General features: G+C 42.6%; 1 protein-coding gene and 1 non-coding gene across 2 annotated transcripts in view; one reads left to right on the forward strand and one right to left on the reverse strand.

Annotated features, from left to right (window-relative positions):
- Nucleotides 1–265: 265 nt before the first annotated feature.
- Fbxo7 (F-box protein 7) overlaps nucleotides 266–25,307 on the reverse strand; it is a 28,334-nt gene continuing 3,292 nt past the window's right edge. The window contains exons 3-9 of the mRNA XM_032910246.1: nucleotides 21,434–21,661; nucleotides 19,414–19,555; nucleotides 17,105–17,188; nucleotides 5,388–5,483; nucleotides 3,780–3,956; nucleotides 1,775–1,812; nucleotides 266–845 (exon numbers count right to left, since the gene is read on the reverse strand). Of these exons, the coding sequence (XP_032766137.1) occupies nucleotides 459–845; nucleotides 1,775–1,812; nucleotides 3,780–3,956; nucleotides 5,388–5,483; nucleotides 17,105–17,188; nucleotides 19,414–19,555; nucleotides 21,434–21,661 (1,152 nt within the window). The 3' untranslated portion in view covers nucleotides 266–458. The remainder of the gene's footprint in view (nucleotides 846–1,774; nucleotides 1,813–3,779; nucleotides 3,957–5,387; nucleotides 5,484–17,104; nucleotides 17,189–19,413; nucleotides 19,556–21,433; nucleotides 21,662–25,307) is intronic.
- LOC116890363 lies at nucleotides 11,389–11,492 on the forward strand. Its single transcript, XR_004386581.1, has one exon. It is a non-coding gene; the product is annotated as a U6 spliceosomal RNA (small nuclear RNA).

Consider the following 25,307-nt stretch of genomic DNA (forward strand, 5'->3'; position numbering starts at 1 on the left):
CAACCCAATGACCTTCGGAGCCCTTGAAGTTCCTCACAGAACCCAGAAAAGCTGCTAAGAGAGGAATGGGTGTGGCTCACTCTGAGTTCGCACAAACCAGTTCAGTTTATCATGATATAGCTGAGCTTTCACCTGACTGAGCACCTCCTGTGACCAACCACCTCTTCACACTGAGAGCACCTGATAATTTTCAAATATACAAATTAACAGTGTGACTAAGGTTTTTCTACTAAATATAACCTTAACAAAAGTAAAGTCCGACATACAATTTTTACTTTTATTAACATAACACAGAACCACAATTGTCAGTACCACAATCTCCATCCCAGAGGGGAATCCAGAGTGGAGAGACCAGCAGTCACCTAACCCCTCTTTGGGCAACCTTGTCCTTGGTGCCCACAGAACCAGAACTGAGAGCAGAGATCAGCATCTACGTTTCCATGAAGTCTCCAAATCGGTCACAGGTATGGTAGCCGGTTGTCAGCTGACCGACCCCTGCCGGGTCTGAAGGGAAATCTGTTGTTGGGGCTTGCTCTTCCTGGTAAGAGGGAGTTAGATCCTGGAAGTGGGCCAACAGGATCAAAACGTGGTCTGACTGGACGGAACTGGCTAGGAGGCTCCCCAGGCCTTGGGATGAGTGAGGTGACTGGGTCCCCAACACTAGGCAATATTGGCCTCTCATCATATTCACCACCAATGATTCCTGGAGGAAGCAGCGTGGTGGGAAGGTAGGGCCTGGGGTAGACGGGAATGGGGCAGAATGGGATAGGGTGGACTGATGGTAGGTACATCACATGCCGCATCCTCTGGGCTTCTTTTCTTTGGATGTGCTTCTTTCTGTACAACTGCAGATAGATAAAAACAGGAGAGAGTGGGAGACAAGACATGGTGAGCGGTGGAGGTCATCCCAAGCTCTACTCTGCTTCACTGCTTACATACAGTCCCTCTGTATTTTTCTTTCTCAGTCTATGCAAACAAGGCAGATACATAGTAGAATGGTTGCCAGCCTCTGCCACATGAAGCGCTCTGAGTCCAGATGCAGTGCCAATGAGCACGCACTTCAGTGCTACAGAGTGACAGTCTAATCTGAGGTATCAGGAAGACCAAAGAAGGGAAAACTCAGTGGCATATATTTTTAAGAATGAAATCTAGCACTCCATGGCCAACATAGATTTAGGTGAGCCTTCTGAACATGCAATTTAAGGATTTGCTGACAACATCATGCTATATATAGCAATCAGGTACTACAGGCAATTTCTTGCTTTTCACCCCTAGTGGCTTTCAATTAAAGCATACACAAGTGACGACTTTAAAGGGCAGGGCAGAGATTCAAGAACAAGACTGCATTCTGCAAGCAGTTCAGACTTTCATTTAGCTATTTGTTCTTTAGTCCTTCATCCAGAGTTTTCCTCAGGCCTATCAGTGATTTTTACAGTCACAGTCTACAAATAAAACCATGTATCTTATTCTTTTCATGTAGTATGCTAACAGATTTAACTTCCCAAACACAAGATTTTCACAATATAGTATGCTAACAGATTTAGATTACCCAAACACAAGATTTTTGTGAAAAAAAATGAAAAATGTATTGACTTTTCTTTGAAAACAAGGACTAAGCCTAAAATTGAAGACATTTTCTTTACCAATATTTAACAATAAATTTAATTATAATTGACTTTATCATATCACACTAAAAGTAAAATGAAACCTTTCATTCTTGACTCACTAGTTATTTCAGTCATAAACATTAGTCTTCATATTTAAAAATACCTACTTCTTTCCAATCTGTGTCAGGACCTCTGATAGTACTGTCTGAAAAAGTAAGACAGAAAATAAATTATTACAAACCACTTCATGCACCCAATATCAAACAGTGCAGATGCGGGGCATCTGTGTGCACACACTGGGCACCATTACTTCTACAGTAAGTCAAGCGGTGGTCTGGTCTTCACGACCACGTGTACTACCTGACCATAAGCAGTGCCCTCAGGACACTGTGGGGCAGCATGCGTCTTCTGCCCCAGGCTCAGGAAGGTGTGCCAGCTGCTGCTAAGCCACGTGGTGAGTTACACTGGCCTGGCCTAACAGCTCCTCTTAACTCTCTGGATTATAGCTACATTCATCCTGAAGTCAGACTGAGCAGACTTTCTTCTATAGGTGGGTTATGTGTTTTCTGTCTACCAAGAGTCTGAGCACACAAAGAACTACTATGAGTGTACTTAAAATATATGAAATGAGAAAAGATTCAATCGACTTCAGTCTAATGAGCTTAGGAAAAAGCTGACCATGTCTTCTCTACAAATTATTAACTAGCTTTGAACTTAGTGAAAGCTCTAGCCCAGGGGTCCTCAACCAATGGGTCATGACCCCTTGGGGAGTTGAACAACCCTTTCACAGGGGTCCCCTAAGACCATCGGAAGCACAGATATTTATCTTATGACTCAGTGTAGCACAATGACAGTTATAAAGTAGCAAAAAAATAATTTATGAGGTGGGTCACCACAACGTAAGGAACTGTGTTGAAGGACTGCAACATTAGGAAGGTTGAGAACCACTGTTCTAGCCCCATACAATTTTTACACAAAGCAGCTTACACTAAGGAGCTGTGACCCACAGTTAGAAATGAAGCACAGAGCAAAGGCATTTACATGCACAGATGAAGGGCATGTGCTCCCCCGTATGGCTCTATACTTCAGTCTGCTCTTTCTTGTCAGCTATTCCATGGACGTTGATCACTGTGTCTTTTTTTAAATTACTCGTCTTTAAGACACGTTATTACTCAGAACACGGACTAACTTAAGAATTACAGCACCCTTCCTGGGATTACAGGCAGACGCCATTCCTAGTTTATACAATGCTGAAGAGGGAACCAGGACTCCATATATGCTAGGCTAGCGCTCTAGCCACATCCCAGACCTGTCCTTTCTTTGTAACTATGACTGTACCACACTGTAACCTACTGTCACAAAGTCACACTTTAAGTTTGGGATGTAAGAACAAAAAGGAAGGCTCAAGGTCACTCTCACTTCCTAAAGAACAACCACCCAATTTTAAGACTAAATGACTCCATGATATTCTATTAAAGTGGGGTCTACCCAGAGGTAGTACGTTAACAGCGTGTTCACTAGAATGTTTCTGACAGGAAACGCAGACAGTACGTGCAGCTCAGTAAGTGCCTACTTCAGATGGCTCACTCCTATTTTCTATGGAGTTCTGTTGTTCTTTGCCTGTTTTATAAACCGACCCATCAAGTCCATTTCATGGCCCGCCCTACGGTTTAAACACCAGCTTCAAAGACACCAGAATGTCAGCACTGGTGGAGAGCAGCTCACAGTCGGTCTCCTCTGGCCCTGATCTGGAAACTGTGGTGCACAGGTCTAGCATCTCATGACTGCTGCTGTGACCACCCAGTCACAACAGTGACCACCGCAAACAGGGCACCAGAGCAGCATACCAATGGTGACACTGGTCCAGTAAGGCAGTGGGCGGATGTGCAACTCATTTAAGTCAGAGGCTGAAAATGCTCTCTGGTCTTCTATTTTATATCCTGACACAATAGTTTATTGCGACAAGGATGTATTGCAGAAAATATGAAGAGTGCCCAGATAGTGTTTGTGGCATCAGGAAGCCTAGAGCTTCTTTACTCAAAAGCCACTCATAACGAACTGCAGAACAAAATAAAACGAGGGAAAAACTATACGTATAAACGTTAGCCAGCTGACTAACACCATGGCAACCACAGCAAGAGCCTGTTCTTCTCCCATCAACACGTAAATCACCTCGAAAGTCCCGCAGATACAAGCACCTCCACAGCAGTGGGTCATTTGATGCAATGAGGAGGTCATGGCAGACTGCAGACAGAGCCAGGACGGAATGAACATCCAAAAGTCGGAAGATGCGTAGTTTCAGCTCCAGTGGAAGGACAACCAGCCCAAACACATCTGGGAGGTTCAGCACTGGATGGGAAAAGCAGCAACAGGAGTTACTGAGTAAAGAGCATCATTAAAAGCTGACACCACTTCTCTCTGAAAAGGTGACGCCAGGTCTTGACTATCAGCTTCGGCTGTAACTGTACTTTGAACTACTACCCTCGAGCGTCACTTGATTTGCTCTCTGCAACACACTGGATCTCAGCACTTCTGAGAATCAGCACATGGCTGGGCTGACATGGATGCTCCCGATGCAGGTCACTCCGCCAAAGCAAACCCACACGCACATGCATATGACTAGAAATAAGTGCCTCACCATGACACAAAGGAGAGAAACCTGACTTGTAAAGGATCTTCTGAAAAATATAAAGCTTGCTGAATAACAATTTCATCATCCATAAATTATATATAGTAAAATCTACCTTCAAAGTTACTAATATTCAACATCACCAATGTAGAAATATCTCGTGCCCAATAAATGTTGCTTCCAAACAACGGGAACAGTCGAGCTGGAGAGAGGGCTCAGCAGTCAAGAGCACTTACTGAGCTCCTGCAGAGCACCCAGGCCTGTTCCCTGCACCGCATGGGGATCACCACCATCCCTCACTTCATTTTCAGGGTTCCACCTGCTCTCTTCTGACCTCTGCCAGCGCTGCCAGCGCTGCAAGCACACATGGAACACACATACCTGCAAGCAAATTACTCACACACACAAGTGTGTGGGTTTGTGTTTTTTTTTTTTTAATTTTTAGGATGCATTTTTAAAAACAATGATGGCTTAGCAGATAAAGGTGCCTGTCATTAAGGCTGACCTGGGCTCAATTCCCTGGGATTATGTAATGCAAAAAAGAACCAATTCTTGCAGTTGTCCTCTGACCTCTGTCCTGTATGGTGACCTAAATGCAGCTGTGAGCACGTGTTCACATACGTGTACACGCACACACACACACACACACACACACAAAATAAATAAATGTAATAGGAAATTTAAGGAAAAACACTCATTTTACATGTTATATATACTGTTGTTTACTGATCTGGCCTACTATGGGCCAGAAAATGAGAATGCAAAACTGATCAAGACACATTCCTTACCTTCAAGTCACAGCCTTTCATTGAAAAGAAATCATGTCAACCATTAAGGTACAGTGCAAAACCTGCCATGGAAACCAGGTGTGGCAGGGACGCTGAGCCAGGAGGATCACAAATTCAAGGCAAAGTCTGGGCTACATAACAAGTCAGAGGCCTCCCTGGGCTACACTGTGAGATAAGGAAACAATGGTTCTGGATAAATGTACAAAGAAAAAAGGGGTAATGCTTAGAGAATACTGCAGTAATTTAAAAGCAGAATTTCAGTAGAAGAGAGAAAGACAAGTCAGATCTCAGAGTTAATGTGAACACTGAGCTCTGGCCATCCTTTCAGTCACTCGACAATAACAATTTATCCTATCTCCTCACCTTGTCGTGTGAAAGCCAGAAGAGGGTACACCAGCTGGTCTTTGAAGAGACGAGAGAGCTTCTTAAGATCTTTGTACACTTTAGCTGCACTTTCCCCTAGAGTGTTTTTACAAAGTAGAAGTCAAAACCAAATAGAAAAATCTGGAGTGGCATCTGTCTTCCAGTTCTGCCAAACAAAATCCAAGTGTTAAATATTCAAGAGTAAATCCTACACTGGAAGGGAAACCAAAATCCTTAAAAGAGGAGGCACATCCTTCCGGTCTGAACCAATGCCCTGAGGAGACATTGAGTGCTGGTTTTGTACCCACTTCCCACAGCACCCAGAGGAAGCCGGACTCCCAGGTCCTCTAACATGCCCAGGATCACAGGTGAGGAGGCCACAAAACTGGCCCAAAATGGGGAGTATATTGGACACCCCGGGATCCAGGGACGCAGGAACCCTCACCCAGACAGGGGCACAGGTTCCTTTCAGTCTGAACCAGTGCCCTAGCAGACCTTGGGCGCTGGCTTTACACCCACTCCTACAACACCCAGAGGAAGCCCAACTCCCAGGTGCTCTAACATGCCCAGAATCAGAGGTGCTCTGAAACACCCAGGATCACAGGATCACAGAGGAAGCTGGACTCCTAGGAGATCAGACACACTCAGGATCCCAGGATCCCAGAATCATAGGATCACAGTGGCAGCTGAACTCTGAGGAATTCTGACACAACAAGGATCACAGGAAGGAAAGGCTGCAGTCAGAGACAGCAAGGGCAGGTAACACTAGAGATAACCAGATGGCAACAGGCAAGTACAAGAACATAAGCAACAGAACCAAGGCTACTTGGCATCATCAGAACCCAGTTCTCCCACCACAGAAAGTCCTGGATACCCCATCACACTAGAAAAACAAGATTTAGATTTAAAATCATATCTCATGATGATGATAGAAGACTTTAAGAAGGACATAAATAACTCCCTTAAAGAATACAGAAAAACACAGGTTAAGAGGTACAAGCCCTTAAACAGGAAACATAAAAATTTCTTCAAGAATTACAGGAAAACACAACCATACAGGTGAAGGAATTGAACAAAACCATCCAGAAGCTAAAAATGGAAATAGAAACAATAAAGAAATCACAAAGGGAGACAATGTTGGAGATAGGAAAGAGATCAGGAGTCAGAGATGCAAGCAAGCATTACCAACAGAATAAGAGATAGAAGAAGATACCATAGAAAACATTGACACAACAGTCAAAGAAAATACAAAAACCCAAAAAGCTCCTAGCCAAAACATTCAGGAAGTCAAAATTCCCAAATTAAAGGACCAGTAATTATCTTTAACAAAATGATAGAAGAAAACCTCCCTAACCTAAAAAAAGAAATGGCCATGAACATACAAGAAGCATACAGAACCCAAATAGACTGGACCAGAAAAGAAAATTCCTCCCATCACAAAAAACACCAAATGCACAAAACAAAGAAAGAATATTAAAAGTAACACATAAAGGCAGACTATCAGAACTACACCAGACTCCTCAACAAAGACTACGAAAGCTAGAAGATTCTGGGCAGAAGTCATGAAGAACCTAAGAGAACACAAATGCCAGCCCAGGCTATTATACCCAGCAAAACTCTCAATTAATATAGATGGAGAAACCAGATATTCCATGACAAAAACCAAATTCACACAGTATCTTCACACAAATCCAGCCCTACAAAGGATAATAAATAAACAACTCCAACACAAGAAAGGAAACTACAGGGGGTTGGGGATTTAGCTCAGTGGTAGAGCGCTTGCCTAGCAAACGCAAGGCCCTGGGTTCGGTCCCCAGCTCCGAAAAAAAGAAAAAGAAAAAAAAAAAGTTCTAGATTTTGGGCTGGAGAGATGGCTCAGCGGTTAAGAGTACCCGACTGCTCTTCCAGAGGTTATGAGTTCAATTCCCAGCAACCACATGGTGGCTCACAACCATCTGTAGAGAGATCCGATGCCCTCTTCTGGTGTGTCTGAGGACAGCTACAGTGTGTACTTGTATATAATAAATAAATAAATCTTAAAAAAAAAAAAAAAAGAAAGAAAGGAAACTACACCCCAGAAAAAGCAAGAAAGTAATCTTTCAACAAGTCTAAAAGAAGATAGCCACACAAACATAAATTCCACCTCTAACAACAAAAATAATAGAAAGCAACAATCACTTTTCCTTAATACCTCTTAACACCAATGGACTCAATTCCCAAATAAAGACATAGACTGATTGGATATGTAAACAGGACCCAGCATTTTGCTACCTACAGGAAACACACCTCAGTAACAAAGACATACTACCTCAGAAAAAAAGACTGAAAAATTTTTTTCCAAGCAAATGGACCAGAGAAACAAGCCGGAGTTGCCATTCTAATATCAAATAAAATTAACTTTCAACCAAAAGTCATCAAAAAATATAAGCATACTTCATATTCATCAAAGGAAAAATCCACCAAGATAAACTCTCAATCCTAAATGCCAGGGCACCTACATTCATAAAAGAAACCTTACTAAAGCTCAAATCACACACTGCACCTCACACAATAATAGTAGGAGATTTCAACACCCCACTCTCATCAATGGACAGATCATGGAAACAGAAATTAAACAGAGACATAGAGAAACTAACAGAAGTTATGAGCCAAATGGATATAACAGATATTTATAGAACATTTCATCCTAAAACAAAAGGATATACCTCCTTCTCAGCACCTCATGATACCCTCTCCAAAAATGACCATAAAATCAGTCACAAAACAGGCCTCAACAGATACAGGAAGATAGAAACAATCCCATGCATCCTGTCAGATCACCACGGACTATGATAGAAAGCCCACATATACATGGAAGTTGAACAATGCTCTATTCAATGATAACTTGGTCAAGGAAGAAATAAAGAAAGAATTGAAAGACTTTTTAGAATTTAATGAAAGTGAAGGCACAACACACACAAACTTATGGGACACAATGAAAGCAATGCTAAAAGGAAAACTCATAGCTCTGAGTGCCTCCAAAAAGAAACTGGAAAGAGCACAGACTAGGAGCTGTCAAGTAAACCTGAAAGCTCTAGAACAAAAAGAAGCAAATACATCCAAGAGGAGTAGATAGCAGGAAATAATCAAACTCAGGGCTAAAATCAACCAAGTAGAAACAAAACAAAAACAAACAAACAAAACTACACAAAGAATCAACAAATCAGGAACTGGTTCTTTGAGAAAATCAACAAGATAGACAAACCCTTAGCCAGACTAACCGGAGGGCACAGATAGTGTATTCAAATTAACAAAGTCAGAAATGAAAAGGGAGACATAACAACAGAAAACTGAGGAAATTCAAAAAATCAGATCCTTCTACAAAAGTCTATACTCAACAAAACTGGAAAATCTGGATGAAATAGACAATTTTCTAGACAGATACCAGGGACCAAAATTAAATCAGGATCAGATAAACCATCTAAATAATTCCATAACCCCTAAAGAAATAGAAGCAGTCATAAAAGGTCTCCCAACCAAAATGAGCCCAGGACCAGATGGGTTTAGTTCAGAATTCTATCAGACCTTCAAAGAAGACCTAATACAAATACTCTTCAAACTATTCTACAAAATAGAAACAGAGGAAACACTACCCAATTCATTATATGAGGCCACAATTACACTTAAACCTAAACCACACAAAGACCCAACAAAGAGAACTTCGAACCAATTTTCCTTATGAATATCAATGCAAAAATACTCAATAAAATTCTCACAAACCAAATCCAAGAACACATCAAAACAATCATCCATTATGATCAAGTAGGCTTCATCCCAGGGATACAGGGATGGGTTCAATATACAGAAATCCATCAATGTAATCCACTATATAAACAAACTCAAAGAAAAAAAAACCACAGATGGCAAAACTCAAAGAAAAAAAAACACAGATGACAAAATTCAACATCCTTTCATGATAAAAGTCTTGGAAAGATCAGGAAATAGCTTATGCTCTAAGATCAAGAATCGACAAATGGGACTTCATAAAATTGCAAAGCTTCTGTAAGGCAAAGGACAATGTCAATGGGACAAAACAGCAACCAACAAATTGGGAAAAGATCTTTATCAATCCTACATCTCATAGTGGGGCAATATCAAATATATACAAAGAACTCAAGAAGTTAGACTCCAGAGAATCAAATAACCCTATTAAGAAATGGGAAACAGAGCTAAACAAAGAATTCTCAGGTGAGGAATACCGAATAGCTGAGAAGCACCTAAAGAAATGTTCAAAAGTTGGGTTGGGGATTTAGCTCAGTGGTAGAGTGCTTGCCTAGCAAGCACAAGGCCCTGGGTTCGGTCCCCAGCTCCGAAAAAAAAAAAAAAATTAAAAAAGAAAAAAAAAAAAGAAAAAGAAAAGAAATGTTCAAAATTCTTCATCAGGGAAATGCAAATAACAACAACTCTGAGATTCCACCTCACACCAGTCAGAATGGCTAAGATCAAAAACTCAGGTGACAGCAGATGCTGGCTCCTCCGTTTTTGATGGAACTGCAAGCTGTTACAACCACTCTGGAAATCAGTTCCTCAGAAAACTAGACATAGTACTACCTGAGGGCCCAGCTTTACCATTCCTGGGCATTTACCCAAAAGATGCTCCAACATATAACAAGGACACATGCTCCACTATGTTCATAGCAGCCTAATTTATAATAGCCAGAAGCTGGAAAGAACCCAGATGCCCTTCAACAGAGGAATGGATATAGAAAATGTGGTACATCTACACAAAATAGTACTCAGCTATTAAAACCAATGACTGCATGAAATTCTTAGGCAAATAAATGGAACTAGAAAATATCCTGAGTGAGGTAACCCAATCGCAAAAGAACACATATGGTATACACTCACTGATAATTGGATATTAGCCCAAGATACAATTCACAAACCACAGGAAGCTCAAGAAGAAGGAAGACCAAAATGTGGATATTTCAGACCTTCTTAGAAGGGGAACAAAAATACTCACAAGAGGAAATATGGAGACAAAGTGTGGAGCAGAGACTGAAGGAAAGGCCATCCAGAGACTCCCCCACCTGGCGGATCCATCCCATATACAGTCTCCAAACCCAGACAATATTGTTGATGCCAAAAGTGCATGCTGACAGGAGCCTGATATAGCTGTCTCCTGAGAGGCTCTGCCAGAGCCTGACAAGATGCTCGCAGCCAACCATTGAACTGAGAACAGGGTCCCCAATGGAGGAGTTAGCAAAAGGACTGAAGTAGCTGAAGGGGTTTGCAAACCCCTAAGAACAACAACAATATCAACCAACCAGACCTCCCAGAGCTCCAGGACTAAACCACCAAACGAAGAGTACACATGGGGGGACCCATGGCCCAGCCGCAGGTGTAGCAGAGGATGGCCTTGTCAGGCATCATTGGGAGGAGAGAGGCCCTTGGTTCTGTCAAGGCTAGATGCCCCAGTGTAGGGGAATGCTGGGGCAGGAAGGTTTGGGGGAGTCAGTGGGTGGGTGAGGGAGCACCCTCATAGAAGCAGGGGGAGACGGGATGGAATAATGGGTTCCTGGAGGGGAAACCAGGAAAGGGGATAACATTTAAAATGTAAATTTTAAAAAATTCAATAAAAAAAAATGTTCAACATTCTTAGCCATCAGGGAAATGTAAGTCACAACTTCTTTGATAATCCATCTTAAACCTGTCAGAAGGGCTAAGATCAGTAACACTAGTGACAGCTCACTAGTGTGGAGCAAGGAGAACACTCCTCCATGACTGTGGGAGTACATACTTTCACAGCCACTATGGAAATCAATATGGCAGTTCCTCAGAAAACTGAAAATCAATCTACCTCAAGATCCAGCTACACCACTCTTGAGTATATGCCCTAAGGATGCTCTATCCTACCACAGGACACTTGTTCACCTATGTTCACTGTAGCTTTATTCATAAGAGCCAGAAATTAGAAACAACTTAGACATTCCTCTAAAAATAGATAAAGAAAATGTGGTATGTGTTCACTTCAGCAACATATATACTAAAATTGGAACACTACAGATATTAGCATGGCCCCTAAGCAAGGATGACAGACAAATTTGTGAAGCATTCCATATTTTTGAAAATTGGGAATAGTTCTAACTCAAAACTCAGCTATACCAGTCCTGTGTGTAAACCCAAAAACTGCCCCACCATGCCACAAGGACATGTGCTCTACCATGTTCATAGCAGCTTCATTTGTAATAGCCAGAAGCTGGAAACCTAGATGTTCCTCAACCGGAGAATGAATAAACATTTACACAATGGAATATTAATGAACTATTAAAAACAATGTCATCAAGGAATTTGTAGGCAAATGGATAGAACTAGAAAAGATCATCCTGAGTGAGGTAACCCAGACCTAGAAAGACATCATGGTATGTACTCACTGATGAGTGGGTATTAGTCATAAGTACAGGATAACCATGCTACAATCTAGACACAAAGAAGCCAAGTGACAAGGAGGAGCCAAAGAAGGATGCTTGAATCTCACTGAGAAGGGGAAATAAAGTAGACATAGAGGTGGAGAGGGAGGGATCTGTGTGGGAGTAGAGGTAAGGAGGAAAGAAGAGGTTCAAGTGTGGGGAGAACAGGGAGAGAGAGAGAACTGGAATCCGTGTGGGGGCATCCTTGGGAGAGCTGTTTCTAGCTGTTCCTAGAACAATGGAAACTCCCAGGAATCTATGAGGGTAATCCTAGATAAGCTACTAGCACTAGGGGATAAGGAACCTGAAAAGGTCATCTCCTGTAGCCAGGCAAAACTTTCAATGGAGGGACTGGGACACCAACCCAGCCACAAAACCTTTGACCTTTAATTTGTCCTGCCTACAGTAAGTGCAGGGGTAAAGATGGAGCAGACATCGATGACAGACTACCAATGGCTGACTCAGCTTGAGAGCCATACCATGGGAGAGCCCATCCCTCACACTGTTAATGATACTCTGCTGTGCTTGCAGACAGGAGCCAAGCATAACTGTCATCTGAGAGGCTTCATCCAGCAGCTGATGGAAACAGATGCAGACTCCCACAGCCAAACATTAGGTGGAGCTTGGGGAATCTTGTGGAAGAGGGGGAGGAAGGGTTGAAGGAGCCTAATAGGTCAAGGTCACCACAAGTAACCCTACAAAAATCAACTAACCTGGCCTATATGGGCTCACAGAGACTGAGCCACTAACCAAAGAGCATGTATTAAACAGACCTAAGCCCCTATACATATGTAACAGGTGTGTGGCTTGGTCTTCATTTGGGACCCAGGGCTACTTCTGATTCGGCTGCCTATCTTTGGATTCCTTTCCCTTAACTGGACTGCCTTGTCTGGCCTCAATGGAAGAAGATGCACCTAGTCCTACTTCAGTGTTATATGCCAAGGCAGGTTGAAGAGAAAGGGAGGAGAGGATGGGGAAGGAAGGGAAGAGGGTGGACTGGAAGAGAAGGAGGGAGGGGAAGCTATGACTGGGATGTAAAATAAGTAAATTAATGGGAAAAAAGAAAATGTCATACCTTTACACATGATTATTAAGCTGTTAAAAAATGACATGAAATTTACAGGCAAATGGATATAACTAGAAAAAAATCATCCTGAGTGAGGTAATTCAGACCCAGAAAAAGAAATATGGTACATATTTATAAATGAATATCAGCCATAAGTAAATGATAACCAAGCTACAATCAGTAGACTCAAGAGGTTAGGTACAGAGGAAGGGTCTAGGGGGAGACACATGAATCTCCCTGGGAAGAGGAAAATGGAGGTAGGCAGGGGACAAGAACAGGAGGATCTAGTGGGTACAGGGAGGGGACATCAGGTAGAGGGAGAGAATACAGGAAGAGAGATAAAACTGAGGGACATCTGAGGGATGACATGAAAACTAGTGCATTGGAAACCTCCTAAAATATATGAAGGTGATCCTAATGATTCCCCTAAGAGTTAGATAGGGAGTCTCAAGTCTCATCACCAAAGGAGGCTTCCAGTATCGAGGCTGGGTTGCACTCAGTTGTTAGCCAAGGTGTTCCATAAAACCCCAGAACAACCCAGAGTGTCCATAAGGCGATGATGGGTTCTTTCTGAAAACAGACAATAGGACTGCACTGCTGAGAACAACATCCACACAACTCACTGAACGTGGAGAAACCGAGCTGTGCCTACCTGGACAGATGTTCACCTCTACATTCTAGGGTTTACAGTGCAGGAGGGGACTCTGCAGGCTACCAAAAGAGAAGGAAATATAAACACCAACCTGGCCACAAACCTTTGACCTATAATTTATCCTGATTACAAAATAGGACAATGGTGGTACAGAACTTGTGGCAGTAGCCAACCAATGTCTGATCTAACTTAAGGACTACTCAAGGGGTCAGAGCCAATACCTGGCATTGTTTGAGTAACCAGGAATCAGACACTAGATAGCCCCGAGACCTAGAGTAACACCAAACACTAGTAGTCTCAAAAACAAAAAGCAAACAAACAAAGGTAACACTAAAATGACTCCTAAAGCTATCGTTACAAAAGTCGGCACCTCATTCAGTCATCATCAGGGAAGCTTCTTCCAGCCGCAGATGGGAACAGACGCAGAGACCCACAGGCAGACATTACCCGAGGGGAGAGAGAGAGCTAAATGAGATGTCACCATCAAATCCCTCCCCTCAGAGCTCAAGGAACCCTGTGGAACAGGAGCCATAAACAGTGCCTGCTCGTGGGACTCTCTTCCTCCTGTTTCTGATTGCCACATCCAACTTCAGCAGCAAAGGCTTTGCTTCATCTTACTACATCCTATTTTGTTATGTTTGGTTGTTATCTCTTAGAAGTTTCTTTTCTAATGTGACAGAAAGGGAGTGGATCTAGACAGGAGGGAAGGTGAGGAACTTGGAGGAATAGAGGGAATAGAAACTATAATCAGGATTATTATGAGAAAAAATACAGTTTCAATTTAAAAAGTCAGTTTGGGGAATGTGGCAGCGGGATCAGGTATAAGAGGGGGAGGAATGGAAATCGGTAGCAGGCAAGGAGGGCATCTCTAGGACATGCCAGAGACCGGGAAAGGGGAGACTCCAGAGAGTCTGTGGGGGTGACAGTACCTAAGACTCCCAACAATGAGGGATGGAGCCTGAAGTAGTTACCTCCTGAAGCCAGGCAGGACTCCCAGGGGAGAGATAAAGACACCAATCCACCCTCAAAACCTTCAACCCAAAATGTGTCCTGCCCACAAGATGTGTGAGGACAAAGACAGAGCAGAGACAGAGGGAAAGGCCAACCAATGACTGCCCAAACTGAGACTGGCAAGAACCAATGTCTCTGATACTACTAAAGATACTGTTATGCTTACAAACAACATAGCTGTCCTCTGAGAGGCTCCACTCAGCGGCCAATGTTAATAGATGCAGAGACCCTCAGCCAGTTAGGAGAAGGACTAAGGGACCTGAAGAGGACAGGACTCCGCAGGAAGACCAACAGAGTCAATCAACCTGGACATTTAGGGGCTCTCAAGAGACAGAACCACCAACCAAAGAGTGAGCATGTGCTGGACCTAGCACCCCTACCCCATATGTGGCAGATGTGCAGCTTGGTCCTTATGAGGGTCCTGAATCATCTGTTGCCTCCTATGGATCCCATTCCCCTAATGGGCCATCTAGTCCTGCAGTTACTTGATGTCCCCAGGATGGGGTGATACCTGGGGGGTTGGGGGGGAAGCTTCACCTTTCTCAGAGGAGAAGGGGAGGGAGAAGTGTTGGGAAGAGCTTGGTGAGGGGGGACTGAGAAGAGGATGGGATGTAAAGTAAATAAATAATGGAAAAATTCAATTTGGCTCAAGGCGTTTTTTCAAATGTGAAAATCAATTTTCCTCAAATTTTCTTCTCAATAATCATGTTGTTCCTTTGGCATTTTTCCTTTCCTTACATTGTTGAAACACCATGGCATTTCATGTGTACATGGTGTCTGATTCATGTCTAAGAATGACAGACACAACAGAGTATGTAGAGAAAAATCAGTTTCATAGAACTGCTCTTCAGATTATCAATAAACTTTCTCTTTAAATTCCATAACAAACAAAATAAAATCTTCTTGTAAGTATTTGACCAGAAACTTGGAGGAGGAATATGAGCTACGTGGGTCTAAACTATGAGTCATAATAAAATGAAACTGACATGCCACGTGAACCTACCACAAGAGTACTCCAGGAAAACACTTCACTAGGGTCTATAAACTTTTCCAGAGAAAGAACATCCTCCCTCCCTTCCATTTCTTTGTTCCATATTTAATAGATAAAGAACAAGAATCTAAGGTAGACCCCTAGATCAGGTTGTTTTTAAAAGACTTAGAGTCAGATGATCTACTCCAATGATTCCCTCAACCACTCTACTGAAGTGATTTATCCTTCTCTAGAACTATTTCCTTTAGTAATATGAGCATAAAACCTGCTCTAAAGTATGAAATATTTATCCAATAGCAAGTTCCTAGTATGAAGATAAACATATCTAAGTTCTCTGACCATGACAGAGAACATTTATAGATTTATGAGTCTAACACACATTCTCAATAGGGGCAAGATCACTCCAACAGTGGCAAAATCTGGTTCCTGGGGAATACTAATCTGAACCCTCAAGAAGGTTACAGTATTGACATATGGAGTGTAATTGTGGTACTGAAATTCCACAAGAAAGACTGATTGTATGGCAAAGAATAAGTAAGGGGGATAGAAGTCCTTAAAGGGGTAACAGTAAAGAAAAAACAGGCTAACTAAAGAGTGGTCTAGTGCCAAGATCTGGATGAGTGTCCAGCTAGAGTGCACTATAGAAACACATTGTGCTGTTCCTCCTTCCCACAGTTTCCTGGGGCTAAATTCACAAGACCATATCTTCAGAGGAGCAGCCTGTATCAAGCCAGGCTTGACTAGGAGATGCTATCTATGTAAGTGCCATCGCTCCCCTCTGCTCAAACCTCCGCTTACTATTTTACCACAAGGACTAAGGGACAATACACGCCCAGCACAAAACAGAAAGAAAAAGATAATTCATTCTTCTCTCTACCCGTCACTCCTGCTGACTGCCTGGTCTCTCACAGTTAAGGTTTAAACAAAAACAGTAAAAAGAGAAACATGACTGTTTTACCTCTATTAATAATTTTATGGGATATAGGCAAAGTCATACTAAGAACCCAAATTTTAGGGAAATTCTAACCTCCTTAAATAGTAGCATTTCCATCAAACTTATATTTAAAATATTCAAGTAGTTTTTCCTCTATTAATATTAAAAAAAACAGATTGAATTGCTTGTAAGAAGCATAGATCTTCTCTGTTAAACACACAGTATAAAGATCTCCAAAGATAAACACAGGAAACCAGGAGGGAGCATCGGCCATCAGTGGGAGAGATTACACCCAAGTGTTAGTTCTTAACAGAATGAATACAACTTAGTGCTCAAAGACCTCAAGAATTGTAAAAAACCAAATTCTCCAAACTATAATCAAATCTTCAGCTCCCCCCTCCCACATCTGTGGTGCAGAGGTGACTCCCAGAGCTTGTCATGCTAGGCAAATGCCCTACCCCTGGGCTACATCTCTGAGCTGTAAACATCTGGATTCTCAGAGGTAACATTGCTTTGGAACTTGCTTAAATCTATTCAGAAATGGTCAGGCTTTGTTTTTCAGCGAGCCATCCTCTCAAAGCTTCCTTCCAAAAGTTAAGTCAGGGTTACAGCACCTGGTTCCGATTTGCGAACGTAGGCTCCTGGCTTCAGCTGCACTGACTTCACATTTTTAATCCCACCGTTGACTTTTATTGTAGCTGTAAATAAACAGAGAAAGAGGGTAAAGCAATCGTCACTACCTGAATCCCTCCCTTTAGTGCAGGCCTTCCCTCACCTCCACACACTAAAATACATTATTCCAAACAGCCTGCTCGGAGCCCATTCTTCTCTCAAAGAACTGTCAAAAGGCTAAACCTGCCATGAGGTAGTCAGCCTCAAGCACCACCTCTAAACACCACAGTAAGTCTCTTCAGACAGAATCCACCATGTGTCACCAACAGCAGCTTCTTAGTAATTGACAGGCCTGCCATAAGGTCAGTAAGAAGCAGGCAAGCACAGAAGACCATTATTTCTAATGAAGTCACTAAAACACTGTACGTTTTTTAAATCCTTGGCAATGGTCAATCCTTGTTCATTCACAGGATCCTGCTAGTTTTCACAGCACCACTGCTTTCTAGACCCAAAAGACCAATATCCTTGACATCACCAGAGGGTTCAATTTTAGTTTTGCATACAAAGGCGTACTTCATCTCAGCTTGTGAAAGAGCTAGTGATGGGCTCATGCACACGTGCACCAAGCCATGCCCTGGGTGAAGGAAAGATTTAAAGACACTGCTCCTTTTCAAAAACTTGAGCCTGGAATAACCAGCTACTGTGAGCCTGCAAGGTACTGATCTGCAAATAATTAAAGTACAAAAATACCATAAACTAAGAAATCACCAAAATACTTAGTGGAGAGGGTAGTATATGCATGTCATTGGTACTTTTCTATGAAACTGAGGTAAAACTCACCACCTCGCGTTTGTTATTAACATTTGGGAATGTCCATCTTCCCAGGTGTGATGTGATAAATCGGGATGACTACACAGAAACAGAAACCACTGCTACTCTGGGCACAAATGCCAAACTGCAAGCTATGCAAAGTGGCTGTGAGAACGAACAGACACTACTCGGCTCTCAAGCCGTCAGCCACCCTGACAAACATGCAGGATCACAGGCTCAATCGTCTAACAGCTAAGAGAATTGGACAATTAAAGGAAATGAGCGAAAAAATCACATGAGAGGACCAAAGAATTAACTTCTAATTCTAAAGGCAAAAAGGCAATGTTAGCATTTAAAATAAATTTTAGTACAAAGCTGTTCTGTAACACTGGACAAACGTCATCTCAACAGAACAGCAGCTGAAGGAGCAGTGCAAACCCCACCCAAGGCAGCAAAGCAAGACAACCCACAAACAGCAAGCACTCTCTTCTAGCTTAAGTACCCGAAAAGGATGACCTCAAAACCCAAACAGTGTTAGCCCAGTGAGGTGGGAGTCACCCACAACCCCAGAGTTTCGGCTACATAAAGAATTTGAGGTCAGTTTAGGGTATACAGACCCAATTTCAAAAACATATTAAAAAAAAAAAAAAAGATCAGACTGAAATGTAAGATCCTGGTCACCCAAATGGATCTCCTAATATGAGATCAGGAGAACATTCCAGAAAGCAGTGGTGGTTGGGAAGGACCTGTGTGACGTCATGACTAACATGATCCAGAAACGCACTGCCACCTCAGTGCAGCTTCCCTCTAAGAAAGGGGAGAGCAGAGAGGTCATTCAGAGGACTTCCGTGAGGACGGGCAGCTAAACTGTGCATACCATGGCTGCAAAACCTCAGCAGTTCAGAGATGCCGACTTCCTCACCACAGGTTAGAGGCTAAGGAAGGTAATTAGAAGAGACATTCACAGATGTGCACAAAAAACTACTCCAATAGTTCATCCACAGTAAAACCCACTCATTTCTACTACCACAGCTCACAGAACAAAGTGATCAAAGATTGACACATCACAAAAACGCTGAGGCTGGAGAGGTGGCTCTGCAGTTAAGTTACAGGCACTGGCTACTCTTACAGAGGACCCTCGTTCAGTTCCCAGCACACACCTGGAAGCTGGCAGCATCTTTACCATCAATTCCAAGGATCTGACCTTTTCGGGCTTCCACAGGCACCATATGTATGTGATGATGCACAGACACAAATGCAGGTAAAACACTCAAAACAAAGTAAAAATATAACAGACATTTAAAAAGAGAACAAGGGGGCTTCCCCAAGAGTGAAGGGTGCTGTCCTAAACCAACACCCTCTAATGTTAAGTCTTCAGGCATGTCCTCAGCAGTACAGTAATTAAGATGTGAAGGACTCGGCAGCCACTCGAGTGGCTACAGAATGTTAGAAACAAAGTACTTAATTCACAAGGCGCAAGCACGACGCTCTGCTCCATTACCGTTTATCATGATGAGCTTTCCCAAAGGTACACAGGTAAGCACGGCAGAGCCGCCCTCACACAGAGGATGTGTGTACTGCAGCTTGAATACGCCACTTGACTTCCATTTCTCAGGCATGGATGCTGCTTTGGCTTCAGTCCCCTGAGGAATGAGATGAAAGAAAAATAATGAAGAAAGGTATTGTGCTGAAAAACCTGAAAATCAGTAATAGCCCTAACTTACTGTGCAATGTAGCCCCGTTGAGCCGCTGACATGACTCAGCAGGTAAAGTGTCTGTCACAGAAGCCATCACCCAAGGTGGAGCCTTGAAACCCACATAAAGGAAAGAAGGCAGAGAACCAAGTCCACAGAATTCTGCTGCCTGCCTGCCACACATGCTATGTCATATGCACACGCCCCCACACGCACACATCATACACATTTTTTAAAAGATACATATAGCCCCCTTAACAGAATATGCACATCATTAATACTGCTACTAGGAGGATAATAGGTTATAATATTTGTCTATCAAAATTTTTGTTTTTTATATACAATGACATCATAGAAATAAGGCTTAATTTTTCTCTTCTAAGACTCACATTTTCTACCTAGCAAAGACAAACTGTTCATTATTCAAGACCGCAGGGAGAACAGCATTTCCCTCATACAGCCCTTTTCCAGAAAAGTTATTTTCTAACATTTTGTTCACATTTGTGTCACTGCATATTTGTAATGCTCTGTCAATTTACACTGTTATTTGTAGTATGTTATATCTGTCTGGTCTTTTGTGCTCATCTGTGAACTCTGAGAAATGTGCGCCTGTGCATACAGTGTGCACAGGCACACAGTGGTCTTGGGTTACTCCTCATCTCTATACTCCATCCCATGGCCACAAGGAATGTGTACAGGCCAGCAGTACAGGGGACAGGCCGGAGTACGCATGACGCTCAGCCCCACCCTGAGCTTCCTAGGTCAGAATCTGTGCTCCAATGCAGTCCCTGTATTCCTCAGCTCTCCTCTAACTGCTCTTTCAGAGTCCCAGGCACTCCGCATGTGCAAATGTCTCTCCTAGAACTTACACAATAAACTATAATGATCTAAACTCTTGTCTACTCTCAGACTATCAGGAACTGGAAACAAAGAGCTAAGAGCAGGAAGGAAAACACCTCACTGCATCAGCAGATGCTGCACGAAGCCATGCTGAATGAAGGTAATGAAGGAAAGCAACCACAGCACAAGGCCGTGAGCATGAGACCTTGGCCAGCCAGCATCTGGTCAGACGCGGTCCCCACCGCTGCCACTTTATCTCAACATGACCGTATGTACATAGGCCTTCTCAACATGACCATATGTACACAGGCCTTCTCAACATGACCGTATGTACACAGGCCTTCTCAACATGACCATATGTACACAGGCCTTCTCAACATGACCGTATGCACACAGGCCTTGTGTCTTTTTTTTTTTTTTTTTTTTTTTGGACCAGTTGCCATTCTCTGTAATACTAAATGCTAACAAGGAAATGATGGGAAAAGAAGGAATTCTGCAAAGGGCATTTACTGAGTACCTGTGACAACCCCTCACTGTGTCTGACATCTGATATTCAAGAACCAATCACATTTAGTAAAGAAAGATGGACCACCACAATGCCCTAGTGACTGAGGTGCCCAGTGAGGTCTCATGTCTTAGTTAGGGTTTTACTGCTGTGAATAGATGCTATGAACAAGGCAACTCTTATAGGATAGCATTTAACTGGGGCTGGCTTATAGGTTCAGAGGTTCAGTCCATTATCATCAAGGTGGGAGCATGGCAGCATCCAGGCAGGCATGGTGCAGGAGGAGCTGAGAGTTCTACATCTTCACCTGAAGGAAGCCAGGAACAGACTGAGCATCCTCAGGCAGCTAGGAGAAGTGTCTCCTAGCCCACCCCCACCTCGACACACTTCCTCCGACAAGGTCACACCTCCTAATAGTGCCACTCCCTGGGCCACGTGTATTCACACCACCCCACGCCCTAAGATGTTCGGGTGGCACTCACCTGAGGTATGTAGCCCGACTCAAGCATAAGGAGATGCACCAGCACTATCAAGGCATCACTGACGGTGGAGCAGCCGGCTGACTGGTACAGGGCCTCCAGGGAATGTGGCACTTGCCCGTCCTCTGTTTCACTGCAGAGCATTGGCTCCAGTGGATGGAAACCAGAAGCCTCTTCCACACTCATGGCGTCCTGAATTGACTCAGCTTCAGCACTGTGACTAGGCCCTTCCTAAACAGGATGACAGCAACAGATCCGTTAACTTACATAGGACATTTTATACCCTGTACTGAGCAGAGATTGGTGCTCAAAACAAAAGCCAGCCAGAGGTTCAGAGTAGGAAGCTCTTATAAACAAGTGAGACTGCGACCTACACCTCCATCCTGAGTCCCGCGGCTCCATGCTAGAAACACGGAGCTAGCTCCTCAGTAAGCGCCTTAAATGTGTTGTGCTCACAGCTCCAGCACTACCGTGCCTGAGTCTCTAAAGCTGTGCCTCCTGTGCTACTTCTACTTCAGACTCCATCACACTTCTCCTGACCTCCAGGAACAGCTCCTCAGGGTGCCTGCCTCCCTCTTGTCTCAGGCACACCATGCACTCCTTCCCGTTTCCCCAGAAATTAAGGATCCAATCACATCTTATCCCATTTTAAAACTCAGGACTTCCACAAATGTACCTTAAGACTGTGTCCCTGGATGTTCTTAGAGAAAATGTTGGTACAGAGTCAAGCAGAGAAACACTACATGCTATGCCTAGCCTAACCCTCTACAGTCACAGGATCTGGTAGTAACTTTATAAAAGCTCTGAGAATTCTACAAATAGGAGTCATGTGTTCACTTAACCAAAATGCATTTGCCCTCTTCCTCATACTTAGCATCTTTGTTGTTTACTACAAATTCATAAAACAAGTTCTTCAGAGACAGATGGTAGAGTGCAGGCCTAGAAAACTAAGTTCAGAAAACAAGGCATATAAGGCCTCATCATCTCATTCCTTGGCTTGGCATCTGCACACCTTCTCCCAGCCCTTTCCTGCCACTGCAGAATTCCCACTTCTTCAACAGCCCCAAGGGATGCCACCACAGCCGTTATACTGCACCTTACCATACTGCATTGCTATTTTTCAGTTCACACATCTGCACCTTTCCATGACTGCAAGTTTGTGTAAAGCACAAGACTACACAAGTTGTCCATTTTGCAACAAGAACACAGTACCTGCCACATGGTACACATTCAGGAAAGGCTTGTGACCAACTGCTGAAGGACGGCATGCTACAGTTTCCTGGTTTTCTTTACCAGGTAGTCAGGTGGTCTCTCATAACTGAATTAGAGGAGAGGACACTGGCTTTTATCAACTATATAACTTTAACTCAGATAAATGCCTAGTCAGATAACCAGTTTATACAACTTTGAAATGAACTAGGTCCTCAGATTCACCATTAAGGCTTTTCCATGTAAAACATGCTTTAGTAAAGCTAAGTTGCTACACTGATTTTATTCAGAAAGCTTCTTTCCTAGTTTGTGCTCAACTCTTAATACAAAGTAATTTTTTTTTCCTTTTAGGATTTATTTCCAAAAGAATCAGGCAGGGAAATTTAAAGTTATATGGTATAAGGCAACGTTGAAGGACTGGAATAGAGCCACAGTTGACATTTATTCTTTCAAAATCAGCAGAGCTAAAGCCTAATGGCTACAAAAGATCAAACCTGTTAATCCAACTCTAGGTGGGCACAGTGACACACACCTACAATTCCTATACTGGGAAAGCTGAGGCCAAAGAATTTTAGAGTTCAAGGTCAGTCTGAGTTGTAAGACAAGATCCTGTCCCAAAAAGAAAAAAAAGAAAAGAAAAAAAATTAAAATTTAAAAGACTACCTAAAAGATGCTACTGCTCAAAACATTTCTGATTTTCTTTGAACAAACAAGTCACCATATTAAAAAGCAATATATCAAGTCTAAATTATGAAGTAAATCTCTTTACTTTTCCCCATTATCCCTACTTTTGTCATTTATTACTTAGCCAGTAGCATGGGACAAACAGTGTGACTTTTTAAGAAGCCATTACCCTAACTGCTAACTCCACATGCACTGTGGGCTTATCAAACCTTCCTAAGCCCGAGAAGCACTGGTCTCCCCTGATACGGGTGTGTATCATCTTCCACGTGTGAGAACAGAAAAGAGCTGAGCATCAGCTCGTCTACGCAGCCCTGCCACAGGCCACTTACAAAAACAATCAGCTGAACCGCATTTGACCTCCTATCAGGTCTGGTACAGGTTATCCCTTGCTGTCATTAGCGGCAACTCCCAAGAGCAATGAGATAAAACTAACATATTTAGTTACAAAATAAAATTCCTCTCTGGTTTTGAGTCTTGCCCATCCATTTACTTTCCTTTCTCACAGCTCCCTTCTCTACTGAACTAGCAGATCATATGGATTCAAGGACTCCAGGTATTGTTTATGACTTCAAATTCAGGCACCCACTAAGGTTTCATAGTCACCCTGTAAAAAGCTTACGAGACAATGCTCTTAGAACTGGAATCACTACCTTGAGGCACTAGTAACTTCAAAATTTCCAAAGAAAAACTAACAAGGTATTTCACACACTGCAGAACTCCATCTTACTTCAGGATTTTTAGAACACTCCTAAGAAAGGGCTCTTCTCTCTAGGTTTATCTCTGAAAGAGCCTGTCAATAAAAACAGACTCCTGAGTAAAACTGATCCCACACATTGCAGAAACAAGAGATACAAGAATGATTGGAAAACAAATTAAAAATTACTATATGTAGAAATTATTTTAACAATTTATAATCTATTAAGTATTTTAATAACTACCTATTCAGAATATCTGCCTATTCTTATAGGTGGATCAATGTTTAAGGCTTACAAAAGAAATTAAACAGGGGGTGATAAGAATATATACATAAAGACAGTTAAGAATGGTATATGTTGAGCTGGAGAGATGGCTCAGTGGTTAAGAGCACTGACTGCTCTTCCAGAGGTCCTGAGTTCAATTCCCAGCAATCACATGATGGTTCAAAACCATCTGTAATGGGATCTGATGCCCTCTTCTGGTGTGTCTGAAGACAGCAACAGTGTACCCACATACATGAAATAAATAAATAAATCTTTTTAAAAAATGGTATATGTTGTCAGTATTGTTTTGTTCGAGGCTAGCCTGGTCTACAAAGCAAGTTTTAGGATAGCCAGGGCTGTTATACAAAGAAACCTTCTCCCAAAGAACCTAAAACAAATAAATAAAATAATCGTTTCACACAAAGTAGAAAACAAATAATTAGGGGCTGGAAAGCTGGCTCACTGGTAAGAACACTGGCTGTTCTTGTAGAAGTCCTGAGTTCAATTCCCAGCAACTACATGGTGGTTCACAATCATTTAAAATGGGATCTGATGCCCTCTTCTGATATGCAGACATAGAGAAAGACAGAACACTGTATACATAAATAAATCTTAATAATAAGGAACTTAGAAAATAGCAAAGATCACCAATAAATGTCTAAATTGCTGACCTACAACTAGCAAGGACCCTGGAATACAGACAGAAGTACAAACAGGAGAGGAAGGTCAGCAAGGGCACCAGGCCACCACATGAGTGGTCACAAGGTCAGCAGGTTGTGCACTTGTGTGACTATGAAAATGGAAGAATGAGAACAATCAGGAATCTGTACTATGCAGAGACAATCACTGACAGGAAAAGAACAGAAAGTGACCCTGGAGAGGCATGGTGGGACAACCTTCAGAAAGTCTGGGTAGAGGACAATAAGGGATGTTCTCTTCTGTGAAATAACATGGTTAGAATAGAATAGACAGGTCTCTCAGACACAGAGCTACTACACAGCAAGAAGAGAATGACATAATGAAGA

This window comes from Rattus rattus, chromosome 1 (assembly GCF_011064425.1).
Source record: "Rattus rattus isolate New Zealand chromosome 1, Rrattus_CSIRO_v1, whole genome shotgun sequence".
Taxonomy (NCBI): Eukaryota; Metazoa; Chordata; class Mammalia; order Rodentia; family Muridae; genus Rattus; species Rattus rattus.